The sequence below is a fragment of the Numida meleagris genome, chromosome 25 (assembly GCF_002078875.1).
Source record: "Numida meleagris isolate 19003 breed g44 Domestic line chromosome 25, NumMel1.0, whole genome shotgun sequence".
Lineage (NCBI taxonomy): Eukaryota > Metazoa > Chordata > Aves > Galliformes > Numididae > Numida > Numida meleagris.
In genome coordinates this window covers 5,189,207-5,207,706 of record NC_034433.1, presented here as the reverse complement: position 1 = coordinate 5,207,706, position 18,500 = coordinate 5,189,207, and the positions used below count along the sequence as shown (strand labels likewise).

Sequence of the window (18,500 nt, the reverse complement as noted above, 5' to 3'; positions counted from 1 at the left end):
GGCCCCTGGCCGGAGGGGCCGCGCCGCCGTCTTTGTGTGCGGGCGGGAGCCCCGCGCGGCCCCAACTTTCCCTTTGTTGCGGTGCGGGGCCGTTGTGAAAGGCGGGGGGGGGGAGCGACGGCTCTTCTCGTGGGAGAACGAGCCCCCGCGGGCACCGGGAGCCCCGGGCGGGCGACGCTGCGCTCCGCTGGGCCCTTCGCGTGGCGCTGAGCCGCCGGGCCCAGGGCGCGGGGTCGGGGCCGCCCCGAACTCGGGGGGAGTTCGGCCCCGTGGCTGAGGCACCGAGCGGGGCCGGGGGGGACGCGTTCCTCGCGAAGGTGCTGCTACCCGACGGCGGTCCGATGGGTCGGTGCCATTAACGAGCCTGGGGTGCCCCGGCAGCGATTGATGCTGATTTTGTCGCTCTGACGAGAGGAGAGCGCAGGTATTTGGGGCGCTCAGACCCGGCGCTGCAAACACTTGTTTTCCCCTTATTCTTTTTCCCATGGATAGCAGAGACTTAAGAAAGGGGTTCTGGAAGTGGCGGTGTTTCAGGGCTGGCACAGCCTTTGCTCTTGCGCAAGTTCTGTTTGTTCCCAGTAGATGTTCTTTATCCAGCGGTAGCCACACATGAGATGGTTTACAGAGTGTTGGCAGCAGTGAGTTGAAATCAGGGATTTATTCAGCTGTTGCATGCCCAAAGATCATTGCTAAAGAGTTAAAGGTCGTTGCAGCGGTTGCGGAGGTGCAGCTGATGTGGTGCAGAGCCTCATGGCTCCATCACACGCTGCAATGGAGAAACCGGGATGAGCCCCATGTGCTGCAGCTGTGGAACAGAGCGATGTTGGTCTGAGCGCTGCCGTGGGTGAGCTCAAAGAGCCGTAGTGTGCACAGCAGCTGTCCGGCATGCATTGCACTGTCAGTGAGGGGAATGCTGCTGGAAAAACAAAGTCACGCTCAGCTCGGGGCGTCACCGTGCTGCTCTGGGTGTGGAGCGTGGCTTCCTGCTGCAGGAGGTTCCTTGCAACTCATTGTCATCTTTCATTTGGGATTTGCTTGCTTGCCGTTCTTCCCTGTCCACATCAGACAGCTTGCTTTGTTTTCTTCCTTGCTAAAATGCACTTACTTGATAATTGCTTTCTTTGAATTATTGTTGTTTGGTTCTCAGCACTTATGAACCCTCTACAAGAAGTACTTTGCTGGTGGCAAAAGCAGTCTCTGTTACAGAATCCATCTTTTAAGACCTTATTTTAATCAGCCTTGGGTTTTTTTTTGTTTTTTTTTTTGGTGGTGTCATGTTCCCCCCCCAACCCCCCCTTGCCACTCCCCCGTCTGATACGCATTTCTACACTGAAATTTCTTAGGACTTCTGCTAGGACTCATGAAGTGAAGCTTAGCAGTATTCTCATCATTAGTGGAGGTTAACTGGTAGATTCAGATCAGCTGGGAAATGGAACTGCTTGAGAATTCGGCGTCTCTCTTACAAGACAAGCACATGTGAGTTCTTTTGCATGCGTTGTTCGTTTGAGGAAGCGTATGAAGGTTTCTGAAGCTGTCCTGGGTTCTGAGTCAAAACAGAACTCGAGGCTTCTATCTTCAAGTTGCTCATTAGAAGGGAACAGAGAGGTGCTAAGATCAATGTTTGGAAAACTTTGCTTGTAATAGCGATTGAGATTTGCTTGTAACTTGCTGTACAGCAATTGAGATTAAATGGGAGAAAAAGGTAACTTCTTAGTTCTGTAGTAACAGCCTGCTTTGAGCTGCACTGCTTTATGTGCTATGAAAGACTGTCCACCTGATAGCTGAACGCTGAGAATAAGTTCCGTATGAGAATTCTCTCAGGTGGATGAGTGTGAAACTTCTGCTGTAGCAGCATTGGGGTCCTCGCCTCAAACGTTTCATCAAGGCTTTGGGTTGGAGGTTTCTGGGTTGTTTTGTGTTGTTTTTATTTTTTTTTTCCCTCCCCACTGCGGGGAGCGAAACCTCCAGAGCTGCTCTTGTCTCAGCAGTGCAGTGTTAATTGCTGTGTGTATAAACTCTCCACCTTCCCTGAGCACTTCAGCACAACAAGCAGATGCTGCGCTGGGCAGCCGGATCTCCCCCCACTCTCTCCAGTGGAAGACCATCCTCGTTAGCATGAAGCCCTTAACAAATGATTACTCTGGTGCATGTGCGCTGCACTAAGCAATTTCAATACATATATATTTTTAAATCAGAAACCATTATACGCTGCATGTTAGGAATATAGACTAGAATGTGCTGGTTGTTTCTTTCTGCTTGTGTACACTGCCACTGATGCTCTCCACTTCTGAGATCAAAGATGGCTCTGGTGAGGCTGCTGAGCTGTACGCGGCTCTGTCAGCTGCTGAGTTATGGCCCCGGCGTGCAGACATCAGCACGCTGCGTCCTGAGCTGCCCAAACAGCCCCTTAACCAAGGAGCGAGGGAGAGGAGGCAGAAACCGATGCAGAGTTCTGCAAATGCCATCAGAAAGTAATTCCTCCATGGTCTAAAGCAAGTTTGTGGTATGCCTGTAGTGAGTAATTCCCATCACAGTGTACTAAGCGCAATGCAAATTGAAATGCTCTTTATTACGCTGTTTTCTGCTGTTTTTGAAGGATCTCCCCCTCCCCCTATACTGTTGCAAAGTGATTTAGTACCGTAGGTAGAAACAAAGAAAACTTGGCTGCTTTGTGCTAAATGTTGTTAATTAGCTTTCTGTTAAGTGATGGTAATGAGCAGGCGATAACTGTTACACCTCCAATGGATGACAAAGATTGGTTTGAGATCTCTGAGGAAGTGCCAGCAGACTTGTTGGGGAACACCTTGGGCAGAAGGGGTACTTCAAAATGAAGCTCGCAGGGCAAGTTCCTGAATGTCGTTCTGTCCTTCTTGGAACCTCAGGGAGAAAGCAGCAGCAGAACATGGGCAGCTCGTTGAGGGTCTGAGGCTCTTTCCTCCCCCAGTGCACGTCTTGCTCTTTACTTCTTGTGCCACTGCTTTGGCTGTGTAATTCAGCTGTGTTTTCAAGTGAAAAAGAACATTGAAATATGTGGATGTGAGGTCTCAAAGTTGGGATGAGTGCACTTGAAATGTATCTTGAGTAACACGTTGGTTGTGACAAATGTGTTGTCGCAATATGGAGATGTATTTTCGATGTTTTTTTTAACTGAAATGTAAAAGGCTGCTTTAACCGAGGAAAAAAGCGCATCTTCAGGCTCAGGAATTCCCAAGGACAATTGAAACTGCTAAATAACACGCTCCATCTTGGTCTTTAGAAGTTTTATTTATTGTAGTACACCTCAGTGTGTAGCATATATCACAAAACCTTTTACACCCCAACCTCTAACCAAGTGTACTGGAAAAGAAACTTTCTTTTTTCCCTGTGTTTGAACGCAGTGGTGGTTTTGAAAGAACCAATTTAATGGAGAAAAGCTTTACTGCATTGATGTTCTTTTCAGTCAAACTGTGGGAGATCAAGCCAAGAGTTATGGGCCACAACAGTGGTCTTCCACTGAGACCTTCTATAGGACATCAGCTGAGCTGATTAAGAAATGGTGACCACAGTTACATTCCCTTATTCACTCTGAAAGGCAAATCCTTCCACTTGATTGAGGAGCATTGCCTTGCAACCATATTTTCCCATTCGCTTTCAGTGGGCGGCTTGTATTTGATTAAGAAATACTGTCCTGTAATTACGTTCTGTCTCTTCTCTCATGCTATGAAAAGCCTCTGGAAGACAATTCACGGTTTTGAACTTTAAATGGAAGTGGTGAGGAAGAGGGATTGCTGCAGCCCGTCTAGGTAGTTATGCAGATGGAGAGATAGGTAGCTGTTAGCTAGAAATACTAAAAGGGTGTCTTAAGAAGGGCAGTCAATGCTGGCTTGTGTTTCTGCACTGCTGCTGCACTGCTGCTTTGTTCCCCAGTTTCCTGGAAGAGAGCAGCAGTGTCTCTAAGCTTGGCTCCATTCAAATAATTCATGACACGTGTTCTTTCCTTTTATTCCAATAGCAAAGCTGTATGTTAGATGAAATCCTTTCCTTCTTTTGGTGTGGTGGGACCAGGCTCGTCTCTCGCCTGGTGCTGAAGCTAACTTCACCAACTAATTTTAGAATTTCACCTTATGTTGCACGTTAAATGCGTTCCGGCTGAATAACAAGTGGCTTGCGTATTAAGAGAATCATACAGATTTGTGGCTGTCTTCTAACTCGAGCATTATCTGTATAAATATTGAACTGTAGCCTATCGGAACAAGTAATTTGTTCATATATTGCACTTCAGCTTTGGTGTGAACGCTTTTTATCCCCCTCTGTGTGTGGATCTGTATAACTCTGTCACGTGAGGGCCTCGTGGCTTTTTTGGCTAATTAGGGGTTTGCTTTTATATTCACTGTGGGTTTCTTGTTGTTTGGTTTTGTAGTTGGCAGTAGGTGGTGGATTATCTGGGTGGTGGTTCCAAGCACTGATTGGAACAGCCCACGTGGGTTGGTGCATATTTCTGCAGGTGCTGTTGGAGCTGGGCAGCAGGAAGCTGCACCTCTTGATGCAGAGATGGTGGCTGGCTTGGGGTGAGCCAGAGGGTTCTGATGATGAATTAACTGCAACTTGGATTGTCTGTTCATGAAAGAGAAAGAAAAGCTTGTCACTTAGTGGGGATATAGATCGGTGGTTGACTTTGGGCAGGGAACCAGGGCACCCCATTGTCTATAGCTCATCAGGGTGCGAGTGCACCGTCCAGTTGCAGCATTACACTCTTGCAGGAGCGATGCCTTCAGCTTTTCCACCCAGTGACCTTCATGAGTAGTTACTGGGTCCTTCCTTTTGGTTTCTTAGGGAAACTTTTTCCCTCCTCAGTGCCCCATCCCCTACACCCGTCTTGGAAATGCAGATGGCAAAAGCGCCACGGTAAAGCAGCTTGTTGCACCAAGCTGTTAGCTGGGTCAATTAAATGGAAGACATCACTAAATATTGGACCAGGAACACGGGGAGGCTGCTGCTGGCCTTCCTTGCCACATGGGGAGCAGGAGGAGGCCTGGAAGCGTGGCCCTGCACAGGTAACAGCCCGCTCGCCGCTTCTGCCCTGCCTTGTTGCAGTACAGGGAAACTGCTGGCTAGTGGCACAGAGGTCTCCGTTGTCGTATGTGGAATATTTCATGTACAAGTAAGCCTCACTTAAATACGTGCTTGATGTCTTCAACGGAGGGGAGTCGTGAGCTTGTTGTGTGCGAGTGCTTCACTTCCAGGCTCTGTAGAATCGGCCGTGTCTTCTGCAGCTTGAGAGATGTGCTGGGAACAAAAGCGTCGTGCTGAGCACAAAGGAGCAGCTTGCTCTGGATAGCTGCTTCTCCCCAAGGAGAACAAAGTTTTGGGTTTTTTGTCTTTTTTTTTTTTTTCTTCTTATGCACTCACACACAAACATGGAAAAAATGTGTTTTAATTTGGGGGGGGAATGTGTTCTAGACTTAAAGCAGTATGAATTATTTCAAGGAAAAAAATCAACATAGAACTCTGCTGTTCTTTTAAAAAAAGAAAAGCTACACAAAGAAATCCAACCGGCCAACTGTTTATGTGCAGGAGTTGGGAGAAAGAGCCCTCAGCTTGGATTTAATGATGTTTAATCATTCTTTCAAAAATACAAAGGAGGTACTAAAAGCTGTTCAGCTAAGCTTCAGAGAACTAATAGCTATAACTCAGATTCAGAAGTGATTTAGTTCCCGAGGTAAGTCTATAATCCTGCCAGCCATGAGTTAATCTGTCATCAGACTAAGGCTAGAAACAAATCTATTTAACTAAGAATAGTTAATTCACCTGAATGTGAGCCACGGTGAGGATCCTTCTCCAGCCGCGACTTTATTTTTGAGAAAACATGATGTTCATGATGGGATGGCAATAGCTGGTGTTTCTCAAAGGCAGATGGAAAAATTCTGTTTGGATTTTGCGCTGCGCTGTCTCTGAGCGTTTCTGGTTCCTTTCGGATGCTGGAGAAATGAGCGAGTCCCTGAATATGGGAAATGGTTTCCTAGTTATTGTAACATGGAAAGGTTCTAGGAACAGCTTTTTGAGACGGTGACATCCAAACCAAATCCACCTCTCCCTCTTTCCTTTTCTTCTTGTTCTTTTGTTGTTTCACCTCGAGACAAATTGATATGATGACCTCTGACCTCAGAGTAAGATAATTTATTAAAATAACAGATGCTATTGAATTGGGCCTCAGCTGATCTTAAATTCTGTGAGAAGATTAACAGTCTAATAGTTCGCAAATCAGGTTCCCGTTCCCTTGTTCTGCCGCGGGAGAACAACGGCGCTGCTCCTCAGACATTGCCTACCACACATAGGCAAGGGCTTCAGCCAGAGCAGGACTCGAACAGGCAAATGAGGCACAATCCCATCAGGAAGGGGCACAAAAAGGTTGAAACCCTTTGTTATTTTTGTCTTGTTTTAACCCTTGTTCTTCAAGCGTCTTGAAGATGGCTTTCATGCTTGGAACCTCTCAAAATGTGGCTGCGGAATGCTGTACTTCTACGTAATGCTATTTGCCTATTCATTATGGCTGTGGAGATAATAAGCCACAGCCTGCTGGGGTTGTCTCGTTCTTTATTGCTTCAGTAGATGGCACTGACATGTTCATTTGACTGATTGCTTTCTGTGTTGTATCAGCTGCGATGTTGTTTTAGATTAGTTAATAGTCTAAGATTTTGCCAAGATGAATATGAATTGAAATGGGGGAGGAAGAACAGTGGAGGACTACCAGTAACTTACCAAGTATTCACTCCCTGGTATAATCCGTCTTTGTGTCTATCACAAAGAGATTCTCGAAGAGACTGTTAGCCTGCTTCTGAATGCAAGGGCTGTTCAATTGATCTCTGCTGCAGCCATTGGGTCCTTGTGCAAGCAGTACCAAGAGAATTCTCTGATGTGCTGGAGCTGTAAAACTTCGCCTTGTACCTGTGAAACGGAGCGCTTTGGGTCTGTTTTGCTTTGTTGAAATTGCATGTATTTTGCTACCAACAATTGTCAGGTTTTGTGCAAGATCGGGGAAACGGATCGAGATGCATAGGTCAAAATGCAGCCTCTTCTGACCTTGTTAATAAAGCTCTTTGCCAGTGGTGGAAAATTGTCTTTGATTTTGCTGATATTATTGTGAGGGTGGGTAGAAATTGGGTAGAATTTTCCCTATAAAAAGGTTGAATGTTATTTTAAAGTATTTTTAACATATAATGTCTGAACTATTACTATCAACCTTCAACTCTGTATTGTTTACATCAGAGTGGGACAAATGTGATATACACTGGATATGAAAAATAATAAGATTATGGTCAAAAGAAATAATGGCTTCTGCTTTCTGAAAACAAACAAAATAAAACAGCTTTTTTTGGCTGCGTTGTAGTAGGCTGTGATGGAAAGGAGTACTAAGGTGGGGAAAGCGGGCACACGAGAGAATGGCTGTTTACCTCCTCTATTCCTGCTTTGTTAGGCCACGTTGAAATACAGCATGGCTTGTTTTGTTTAACTTGGATCATGTTAATTATTCCTAACGTGCCTTGTTTGCTTGTGTGCAGGTCCTGCCCCGTGGATACGTAAGCACGTGCTCTGTCCGTCTGAGCAGCATCACCAAACGTCCATCCTTGCCGAGCTGGTCAGTGGTAAGTGAAAGGGAGCAGGGGATGTCAGTTCTGCTGTGGATCCCCGCAGTTTGGGGGTGGTGAGAGTCAAAACCGTAGTCTGAATGTCCAAATAAGTGAAAATCAGCGTAGCTTTCACTTGGTGTCAGTACTGCTAATTTTACATCAATTATAGCTCTATTTTGTTTTTTTTTTTCCCCCCAATTTTTATTTATTTATTTTTTTACAGGAGTGATGTTCAGGGACAAACATGTACCAAACTTTGAACTGCTCTGGCGTGCCACTCTGCTGTTGTCAACAATTAAGGAAATGGAATTAACTGTAAATTCATGGATTCTATGAAGCTGGTTGCTTGGCTCATAAAGTGAACTTATTGCTTTATGCTGGGCAGCTAGCATCTACTTTCAGAGTGTTCTAATGCAAAACGTTTTTTCATGTTTTATTCTGATAATTCAAACTGTGTGTCTTCGTTATGATTGCTTCGGGCTTATACAGATGTAACAGCCAGTGGAATTAGTGGGTTGACTCTTTCCCTTATAGACTGTTTCACTAAGAGTAGAGGAAATATTGTGAATGGTTTTAATGCGGAGCACCTCTTTTATATGGTATATCCATCTCATGTTTCCCAGCTTATTAACACTTCAAAAAACCAAACCAGAAGTAAAACCTGTGCAAAGAAAAGGGGAAGGAGGGATTTTATGTGCTTCAGTAAATGAAGGAACATGGACTTCCAGAAAGCCATGAACTAAGAAGTGTATAGCATTTTGATAATGCTTTTTAACATCCACAGATATTCTATGGAAAGTTCCCAGATTTTCATAGAGCTATAGGATGGGTATTTTTTTCTTCCTATTTGGTTTAAGGTGACTGTAAAGAATAAATAGCTACCTTTAAAGCTGAGTTCGAAAGGTGATCTTACCACTGAAAATAGTAGGGATGCTGGGAGCATTCACTGCAATCGTAGTCACTTATTTTTGTTCATCTCTTGTGCTTGGACACAAAGCAGTGCAAGTTTGGTTTAATAAGGATACTTGTATTTCATCTTTTAATATTTTCTTTTAAACATTCATCTTTAAAACATTTTGAATTTTAAAAGCTTTGACACTTCAACTTGTCTGGCTGGGGAATTTGAATAGCAGCGCAAATTGGTTAGTTCCTAAGGAGGACTCTGTTAAATGCTTTGGGAACTGAAGAAATTCATCTTTTCTTTGCCTTCTTGTGATAATTTTCAAACCATAAATTGCCAGTTACATTCCTAGTGAATGCTAAACTGTATTTGGTTGAAGGGAATCTTCATTGGGAAGGAATGTAGATAGAAGACAGGTGCAGTTTTAAACTATTTGTTGGCCTGCATGCAATATGAATTACTGGTCTTCGAGGATGCAGTCAGCGTGTAGTCTTTTGTTTTAGATATAAATTTCTTCTAGGCAAGGAGAGGGAGTTTTTCTAACTTAGATTTGTCAGCTAGCCTTCCTGGTAAAGGCAGTTCGTATCTGCAGCAATGTTCTGTATGTACAGCAGCTCACTGAGCACAGTGAAGTGTGGCAGCAAAGGAGTCAGGTGAAGCTCTTGTATCTACCCAAGGCATTGCCTTGCTTTAGGAGCAGGGCCTGGGGAGGATTGTACTTGCTTTTCACTCTTGATCAGCACAGGCATGTTAGCAGAATGCTTCACTTTACACGAGGCTGTAGGTTTAAGGATGTCAATCCTACTTAAAATAATCTAGGAGGTGTTAAAACTTTTCCTAAAGTACTCAGAATTCCAGAGTTTTTGGGAAAAGAGAATGTTTTCTCATTGTTGCTCCTTTCCTGGGGAAGCTCTGAGTGCTGAATGGAACGCAGCTTTAACAACTTCTGTGATGAACTTGGTGGTTAGGTAAGCAGGTAGTATCTGTAGTGTTGTGTGTATTCGGCAGGTGTTGGGGTGAGAAGGGGCCAGCACGGCTGGCTGCTGCTGCCTGCTGCTGGACAGGCACTGTGCCTGGTGCTCTGTGCTTCTGGGGTCTTCATCTCTCTGGTTTGGAAGCTTTGGGATATGTGCATCCACTAGCTGATGTGAAATGTGAAGCATGCGGGTATCTTCTGTGCCAGTTATCCCCTAGAGCGAGGTGAGCTCTGGGGGGGGGTGACTCATTCCCGCATTATGGGCATGTTGGAGCCCCCCAGGCCTTGTTCTTTTTGTTGTAGAGTAAGAAACATTAGAAGCGGAGTGTGCAGTGCATTGTGGAGTCTGTGCTCTTCCTTGTATGCTTAACACAGGTATGGGCCAGCATCCACCAACCTGAGCTTGCCAAGGCCTTCAGAAATCACATTTACTCCCACTGAAGATGCCAGGGCAGGACACAGGATTTCCACACTTCCCACAGTTCTGAGTGGTTTTTCTTTTTTCCTCTTTGCAATGACTGAAGATTTCTTTGAAAACTGATTCCTGAGATTCTGGGTTGTAGCATGGAAAAAGTGAGAGCACTCCTGTCACAGCTGGTCAGAGCCTTCCCTTGCCTGTCTGGCTCTATGTTGTGTATTCACTGTAGCTACTGTCGTTGCTTGTCCTTCCTGTTCAAAGAAACACTGTATACCTAATCTACACCTTCCTAGTGCTTTACTGTTTTTGTGTGTAGTTGTGTTAATTTTCCTGTATTTAACTTTAGCGTGTCATCTTGGCTGGAGAGAACCAGCTGTTGTAGGGTATGAAGCTGACAATTTTAAATGAAATGTGCTTTCCATGTAACTGGAAAAAATTGATAAAGCGCCCTTTATTTTCAGTGACACGCAATTGCTCCTGATATTGGGAGCCAGAATCATAAAACAGGAGGCATTACTTTCAGAGCAGCCCTCACACATGGATGGCTCTTGCCAGCAGAGGAGAGGGGCTGTCTTGAGCAGGAAATGTTTGTCATCATCTTCCGAGCAGCTCAGATTACATGTTTTCATTAGACATCTGGTTGGATAATTGGTTCCTCACAAGTGGGTAGGTTAAAATAATCAGAGGAATAAAGTTTTTGAGTAGTAGTATGCAATTTTTAGCTATCCATTTTCCCTGATATCTCCTTATTTGCATTTTTGAGTTTTTGCAGCAGGCTCGAAGTTCTGCTTTAAAGCTATGTGTTTGAGGGCAGGGGTGACTGCAAGCTTCTTGCTTTTTGCACCCAAGATTTTTAAACCAATTTGACCAAATGTGGTATATTTGTGTAGGATTATCTAGTTTTGATGGAAACCAAGAGCACCTCGGGATGCTTTACCTAAAGCGTTTTAAAACAAAATGAAAATCACTTAAGGGCAAACATGTTTTACTGAATGTTATACCAGTCTTCCGAGGACTGGTGAGATGCTGCTCTGTTTCACTTTTGCCCTTCCCAGGAGAGGAATGAATGAATGAGAGAATCACTGAGTCTGAGCTTCCCACCTGTCTTTTAAAGATGACTTCCAGACTGCAGCAAAGGATTTGGTGTCAGTGTTCCAGACTTCTGTTTATTCTGGATCCTACCCTTGGACAAATGGATGGTGTGTCTAGTTTCCAAAGCTAAGCACCTCACACCTTTCCTGACCCAAAACCTTTTTTGTTCCGTGAACTTTTATGTAGAAAAAGAAAGTAGCTAACATCAACAGATTTGTACAGATGTCTTGACTCAGTTTCCACATGTGTAACAATGGTACAAATGAACATAATGAAGTCATGTGTTTTATCTTAACACTCTTTTAGTGTTAAAATTGGTTTTGCTGCATTTGATTCCTTTAGTTTTTTATGGGATCTTGCCATAAGTTTTTCTGGGATTGAGCCACACACAGGTAAAGAAAGTAGAGTTTGACATTGTTAAAGACTATAAGTCATTTGTAAAGTAGGAATTTTTCAGACTGTCTCTAGAACATTCCTGGTAGGCCAGGAAGAGCTGGTTGGTGTATACAGCTCTGGCACTTCTTCTCCATGCAGAGCAATTAAATTCTTCCTCCTGTCCTCTTCTCTGTCCCCATCCCTTATCTGGAAAAGAAAAGGTTCAAGAAGGGAGGAAAGGACAACTAGATAGCTTCATTTAAAATTAGATATACTTTGATGGAAGAAATTGTAAAAGTAAGAAATAAACCCAGTGTACTGTAACTGCCAAGAGAGGATTTTGTGTTTGTTGTATCCGAGACCTTAAAATGTAAGGAGTTCTCTGTTATTAATCTGCTTACTCGTGGCTCATGCTAGAGGGTCACATCAACCTCAGAAACTTGAGGTCTGTTGTTGCAATATCTTAAATGCCTCCAGCTTGGTAATATTCTCAGGCTTTCCCCCCGACCTTGTGCGACCATGTGCAGGTTCTAACTCATCTTCCTGTTTTCCTTTAATCATAGCTTTTTAGTTTCCCCTGCTGGCGTGTGGTTTTTATTCTCTCTGGTAGGTTGTGGCAAGCAGTTTGTTCACCTACATAAAGCAGAGGAACAAATTTTGTCCTTAATTTGCCCTTAATTGTCTGTGTGTTCCTTTCCCCGACTTACTCGGTGATCTTTTGGCATGTTGGCAAAGCTTGCCCTTCAGACACTTTGCCTGCTGCTAGCATGTGCTGCACAACACCACAGAGCCATTTTTTTTTTTTCATTGAAATGGTCAAAAAAAAAAAAAAGGAGTCAATAGAGTGCGTTTGTAGCAGGAGGAAGAAATCCTGAACTGAGGAGTGTGGTGGAGGCTTAGCTCCCACAACGGCCAGGTGCACGCACCTGGGTGGATGCTGGGGCAGCCTGGTGCTCCTTGCAGCTTTGGTGCTAAACCCACGCCGATGAAAAGCCAGAGGTGTTCTTTGGGGGCAGCCTTAGCAGAGGAAGTTGAGAAGATGTGTAATGTAAGTCGTTTGGGCTAAGTCAACACCACTCCTTTCCAGCCTACAGGGAATCACAGTGTATATGGTGTTTGTTCACAGGGTTGAGATTTGCAAGGGAAGCATCTTTAGATGACTAAAGAGAAGCAGGTGGGGAATATCACATGTGATATGGAAGGTGTTTTTGTCCCGAGAGTAACTGAATTAAGGCGCTGTAAAGCTGCTCTGTTAGCTGAACAAAGTTGTTAAAATATCTGTCCTTTTCAAACAGGAAATCTTGCTGGCCCACACAGGAAAAGCAAAAGCTGTTGACAAAAGGCTGCAATTCATATACCGACAGCCTCCTTCATTGTTAAACACGGTTCTTTAATGCGCTGTGTCTGGTGTGTGGTCGATTTCCTTGTAGCCTGTTACCCAGCTGAAACTAGCAACATATCTGCTTTTTTTTTTTTTCTTGGAAATTGAGAATAAATGGCCGTGCAAGGCAGCTGCTTAATCAGTCTCTAGAAAACAGCATTCAGAAAGCCCATTTTTAATTTCCTGGTACAAATACTGGAAATGCTGGTGAGATTCAAGGGTTAAATTCCCAACACTGTCGCATATGGCAGTGAGCAGAATCACAGATGTTGATGATACAACATAATTAGTATTCTTTTATGTAAATGAAGGCTGTCAATGTTACCATAGTGTCTATACTCTTTCAAGCTGGAATCTACGCGATGCAACTTGGTCTCTCCAAGGCTAGACAGGATTATTCCTCAATTTTCTACCAAGACTTGTGTGGAAAAATAAAGAAGAAAAGGGAAAGGAGGGAAGAAGGGGAGAGAAAGGTGAGAAGGAATGCCTCCAGCTTGGAAGGAGAAGACCAAAACTGTCCTTTTGTTTACTGTAGGATTTCCAAAAGTGTCTTTGCAAGTCCTAGAATTTGTGAGAGAATGAACACAGTCCAAGTGAGAGGTGCAGCCAGTCTTTGGGCTGCTTTGGAGGAGCAGTTAAAATGGTTCAGACGCTGCAGAATCACTGCATTGAAATGAATTCTGAAGTGGCTGCTTGTGCTTCCATCTGTAGTAGAGAACAGTTAAAGAATAAAAGACCTTTGTGGTACATAAATTTATTTTTCTTTTTTTATTTAACAGATTTCATCTTTAGCAGCAGCATCACTGGAAAAAGACTGCAATTGAGGTAAATTTGCATCATTTCAGGATCACTGAAAATACGTCATCTTAGCCTGGTCAGACAGGTTTTCTATATACCATTCACAGGCAATTGTTAAATATTTATTCTACAGCTTTCAGAAAGTGTGTTTTTTCCTTCATTGTATTAAACTCTGTCCGTCAGAAAGTGATTTTTCTAAAAACTAAGCATTCTCTCAACCAGATCTGACACCATCACTGACATCTGTAACCACCTTGTGTTTGTTATTGCTGTCCCTCCTCTCAGTTCTGTGCATTGTATTGCAGTTCTGTAGCCACAGAGGCATATGCAAGCTGATTTAGTCTCTCTTGGATTATTACAACAGATACGTCTTTTTTTCCTCATCGTTTTTGCCTTTGGCAAACTGCAGGTTATTCCAATTTTTCTTTCCCTTGTAGTTCTTACTTTGTTGCAGTTCACGCTTGAAAACCATTCGTTACTACTTTTTTTTTTAAATTCAGGATTAAAAATTTAATTCAGGACAGATTTGCACCCCCCCCACACCCCGCTCTCCTCCCCCTCTACTCTCACAAAGTTACCAAAGCAGCCAAAATTGAAAGTGATCAAAGGAGGTACACGTTTTTGCTCCACTTTTTTGCTCAGATTTTTCCTCTGCCATATGGTGGGTCACGCACTACAAAAGCCTTATGACGAAGAGGCTACATGTGATCAACAGATTTGTAGATGATCAGAAATGAGCACAGAAAAAAACAAAATTCCTGAGGGCCTCTTCCACGTGAGATTTCTTAACATCAGCATGCTTGGGTTCCTAAGTGCATTCATGCTTGGACTTCCAGATAACTCGGTTCTCTGGAATAAATGCGTTCTCTGCAGTAGCTCTTATGCTGAAGGGATTAATTCTGTTCAAAGCAACCTTGCTGGCTTTCATAGTTTATGTGCATCATGAGAATATTCTCTCTCTCTAGGGCTTTGAAGCTGCACTTCCTTAGAATGAAGACTTAAGTAGTAATTAAATTCTCGAAGAACCACCAAGACTCCTTTGAATGAAATGGGGATGTTCCAGGCTCTGAGCATTGTGTTGGAGAGGAAGGAATGTTTCAACATGACTCAGTGAGTACTGCATGCAAGCGAGTGGCTCTGGGTGCTGCTTTGGTGCTCTGATCTCTTTCAGTAGTGTTGGGATGTTGGAGGGACTGCACAAGGCACCACAGTGGTGCCGGGAGTTGTGCATTAGTGTTTTGCTTGTGCTCCTTGTACAACTGAATCTTTCTTATATAACACACAGGACGTGGAGTGAAAGCTTTTTCACGCTACAACTACAGTTGTAATATCCAGTTTTGAGTTCTCCTCTGCTACTATATATTAATTTAGTAAATCAGCTTTTTCTGTTTATGTGTTCATGCAAACATGTATGCATGCAGCCATTCTGTTAGGTTTACTGTAACAAGTTGTTACGCATTTCATTTTTACCCCTTGCTCAAATTTTTTTAAACATTAAAACATTTGGGAAAGTGAGGGGAAGTCAGAGAACTCAGGGTAGAATGTAGAGCCTTCGGAGCTGCGGATCACATATGGACTAGTTCTGGTTATGACAATTGTCTGATATTTTTGTGGCTTCTGTGAAAAGCTGGTAACCTCAATCTAGTTCCTGATAATGTGCATTTGAATTCCAAATTCATTTTCCATGTATCAATTTCCAGAGGGCAGCTAAAGATCAAACGTGTGTGTGGACTGAATTAATCTTTTTCTCTCTGAAAGTGAGCCATGCAGGTTGGGTAGGGCACGCTGGCAGCTGTCTGGGCCATCCTTAGTAGACAGTTAGACAGTTTCGTTCTGTAGATCTTGTCAATCCAACATCTTTTGGTGGTAATGAATACTGCAATTAAAGAAATTGTGCACAAAATAATTTAGTCGGTCAAAGGAAAACTGCATGTGGAATGACACAACATCTGTATTTTTGTAGGTCTTTACATCTAGTACAAAAGATCTTTTTAAATGTGTAGCGGCTCTGAGATTTCTTTTTCTTTTTTCCTTACAAGGTCAAAGCAACGAAGACTTCTGTAAGAGATGGATAGATGCAAACATGTTGGGCGGCTACGACTCGCCCAGGACCATTCTATCCTGAACCCACAAAAGTGGCACTGCGTGGACTGCCAGACAACTGAGTCTATCTGGGCTTGTCTGAAATGCTCCCATGTAGCCTGTGGGAGGTACATCGAGGAGCATGCACTTAAACACTTTGAAGAAACCAGACATCCACTGGCAATGGAAGTTAATGATCTGTATGTATTTTGTTACCTTTGTGAAGATTATGTCTTGAATGATAACCCGGAGGGTGACTTGAAATTGCTAAGAAGTTCTCTGTCAGCAATTAAAAATCAAAAACATGATCCATCAACAAGAAGTGGGAGGACATTGCGATCCATGGCTTTGGGAGAGGACATGTGCAGCCATCAGAGGACCCCTCAGGGACAATCTCAGATGCTTGCAGCTCTCTGGCACAGGCGCCAGTCTTTGCTTGCCAAGGCACTGCGGACCTGGTTCGATAAGAGCTCCAGAGGCCAGCTAAAGTTAAAACAAAAGAAACAGATGGAGGAGTTGGAAAAGAAGAAGGAGGTGGCTAGGCAGCGGCGGCAGGAGATGAAGAGACAGCTTCTGGAGGAGCTGGCGAACACTCCTCCGAGGAAGAGTGCAAGGCTGTTGTCACATGTGCACAGAGAGAACTTGATTCCAAGGAAGTTCAGGGAGGTGGCGACTGCTTCCCCTACCTCAAGGCAGATGCAGAGCAGCAGATTCAATCAGTTTTATTCCATCCGGCGTAAGCCTCTGATGACTCCTGGGGTGACGGGCCTAAGGAACCTGGGAAACACATGTTATATGAATTCTATTCTGCAAGTGCTGAGTCACCTCCAGAAATTTAGAGAATGTTTTTTGACACTTGATCTCTGTGAAACAGAAGAACTCTTAGCCAAAACTGTGAATGGGAAGTCAAGGTTGCCTGGTAGATTGGCAAATGGATCTGCTGCTAATGAGTCAGGGAAGACTGACAAAGTGGGATCATTAGGCACGCAGAGCTTGCCAGCTGGCTTAAATGGTGGCTCCTCAATAAGCAGGAGTTTAGAACTAATACAACCCAGGGAACCAAGTTCAAAGCACATCTCCCTCTGTCACGAATTGCACACCCTCTTCAGAGTGATGTGGTCTGGCAAGTGGGCGCTTGTGTCCCCGTTTGCCATGCTGCACTCTGTGTGGAGTCTGATCCCAGCATTTCGAGGTTACGATCAGCAGGACGCTCAGGAATTTCTGTGCGAGCTGTTGGATAAAGTACAGCAGGAGCTGGAGTCAGAAGGAACAAAGCGCAGGATCCTCATCCCTTTCTCCCAGAGGAAGCTCACCAAGCAGGTCCTGAAGGTGGTGAACACCATTTTTCATGGGCAGTTGCTTAGTCAGGTATGCACCTGGTTTTGCACAGAAATCAATTGGAGCAGTTAACACCAAGAAGTAAAGGCTTTGTTTCTTCAGAAAGCACCAAATATTTGAGAGGATTTGACTAGGAGTGCCTCCTGAGAATGAAAACTGCTTAATTGCTGTGCAGGTTTTCAGGATTTTTGATGCTTTTTGCATCTAATTTAGTGGACTTCTGCCACTTGAGGATGACGTCTGCACTGGTATGAAAGTCCGGAGCCCTTAGTTTTAAGTTTTTATTGAGTTTTTAAAATGCCTCTGTAATTTTTCTCTTTGTTTTTGTTTCTGTGGCTAGAAAGAGTATGATGAAGGACAGAGAGGGCAGTCATCCTATGCGCTGAAGAAAAAGCTGTCCATGACAATTTTTTTTTTTGCAGGCATTTGAACGTCATCTTGAGATACTGAGCATGCTTAACAAATGTCTCTGTAGCAGCTGAGAGCGTCCACGCTGTCATGCTGCTTGGTGTCTTATTCCCGTGCCTTGTCTGAAACACATTCAGCCCACAAGGCTGACCCTGCAAGCACAGTGTGTTTGGAAGTCCTCAACTACTTTTGCTTTTCAGGAGAAATGAACGTGTGCATAACTTGATGCTTCAGGGCTTGCAAGGTCAGACCATGAGGAGTATTATGTAGGTGCAATCTCGTTGGTATTTATATAGTCTTTCTTAGTGCCAGTCTTAGTAAACTCATAAGAACTTCTGTGCGCATTAAATATTAAAACGTGTATTTTTCAATTTAAAGCTTTTGTTTTTTCAGGGAAAGAATGCTTGAAGTCATGCTTCATCCCCAAATTGTCTTTGCGTTGCGTGAAATTCTCATGTGCTTCTTAACTAAACATTCATCGTTCAGTTCTGTCTCTTGGCTCTGGAGGAGTTGTGTTGTACCCGAGGTCAATGTTTTTAGGTAGCTTCTGTTAACTGCGTGAAGATGTTCACAAATCAGTGTAATTTACCTGTTATTATGATACACTGTAAATAACTCGACAAGCTTTTTGTTCAACTTACATAACTTGTATACAGATACCATGTTTAATTTTAACCCTTCTGAGGCTTCCTTCCTTATCCACTCTGACTCCACTTCACTGGTGCCTTCAGTGGATGGATTTGGCTGGCAAGCCAGTGCACAGCTGGAGACTGACTTTCTTGAGGATGGCTTTCTTAAGAATGCAAAGTCTGAATCTGCTTTCTAGTTTTGTTATCTCTCCATCTTCTCACTTGTTGCCTCTGAGTTTAATTGAGAATGTTTCTGCTGTTTGTACTAACAATGCTTCAGGATGACGTGAAAAAAGAAGTGCTTTTGAAATTTTTCCTTTCATGCTCCGTTCATGAATAATTTTTTTGTTGTTAGCAGATGAAGTGTGCAAGGAAAATAGAGAAACAGTGAGAGAAAGCGGCACGATAAATGCTAATGTTTACTGGTTGCAATTCCAAAGTGCTTGTTATCCAGCTGTGAAGTAGTGCCATACCTGTGTTACACCTGTACTGTTC

General features: G+C 43.7%; 1 protein-coding gene across 4 annotated transcripts in view; it reads left to right on the top strand.

Moving 5' to 3' along the window:
* Nucleotides 1–18,500, top strand: part of USP49 (ubiquitin specific peptidase 49) — a 33,139-nt gene that overhangs the window by 635 nt on the left and 14,004 nt on the right. For 3 of the 4 annotated variants that reach the window (XM_021377269.1, XM_021377266.1, XM_021377270.1), the window contains exons 2-5: nucleotides 7,539–7,622; nucleotides 13,530–13,575; nucleotides 14,514–14,658; nucleotides 15,588–16,998. In XM_021377269.1, coding sequence (XP_021232944.1) covers nucleotides 15,616–16,998 — 1,383 coding nt within the window. In that variant the 5' untranslated portion in view covers nucleotides 7,539–7,622; nucleotides 13,530–13,575; nucleotides 14,514–14,658; nucleotides 15,588–15,615. Of the gene's footprint in view, nucleotides 1–216; nucleotides 425–7,538; nucleotides 7,623–13,529; nucleotides 13,576–14,513; nucleotides 14,659–15,587; nucleotides 16,999–18,500 lie in introns of those variants that run through there. The other variant, XM_021377267.1, reaches the window with a different exon arrangement.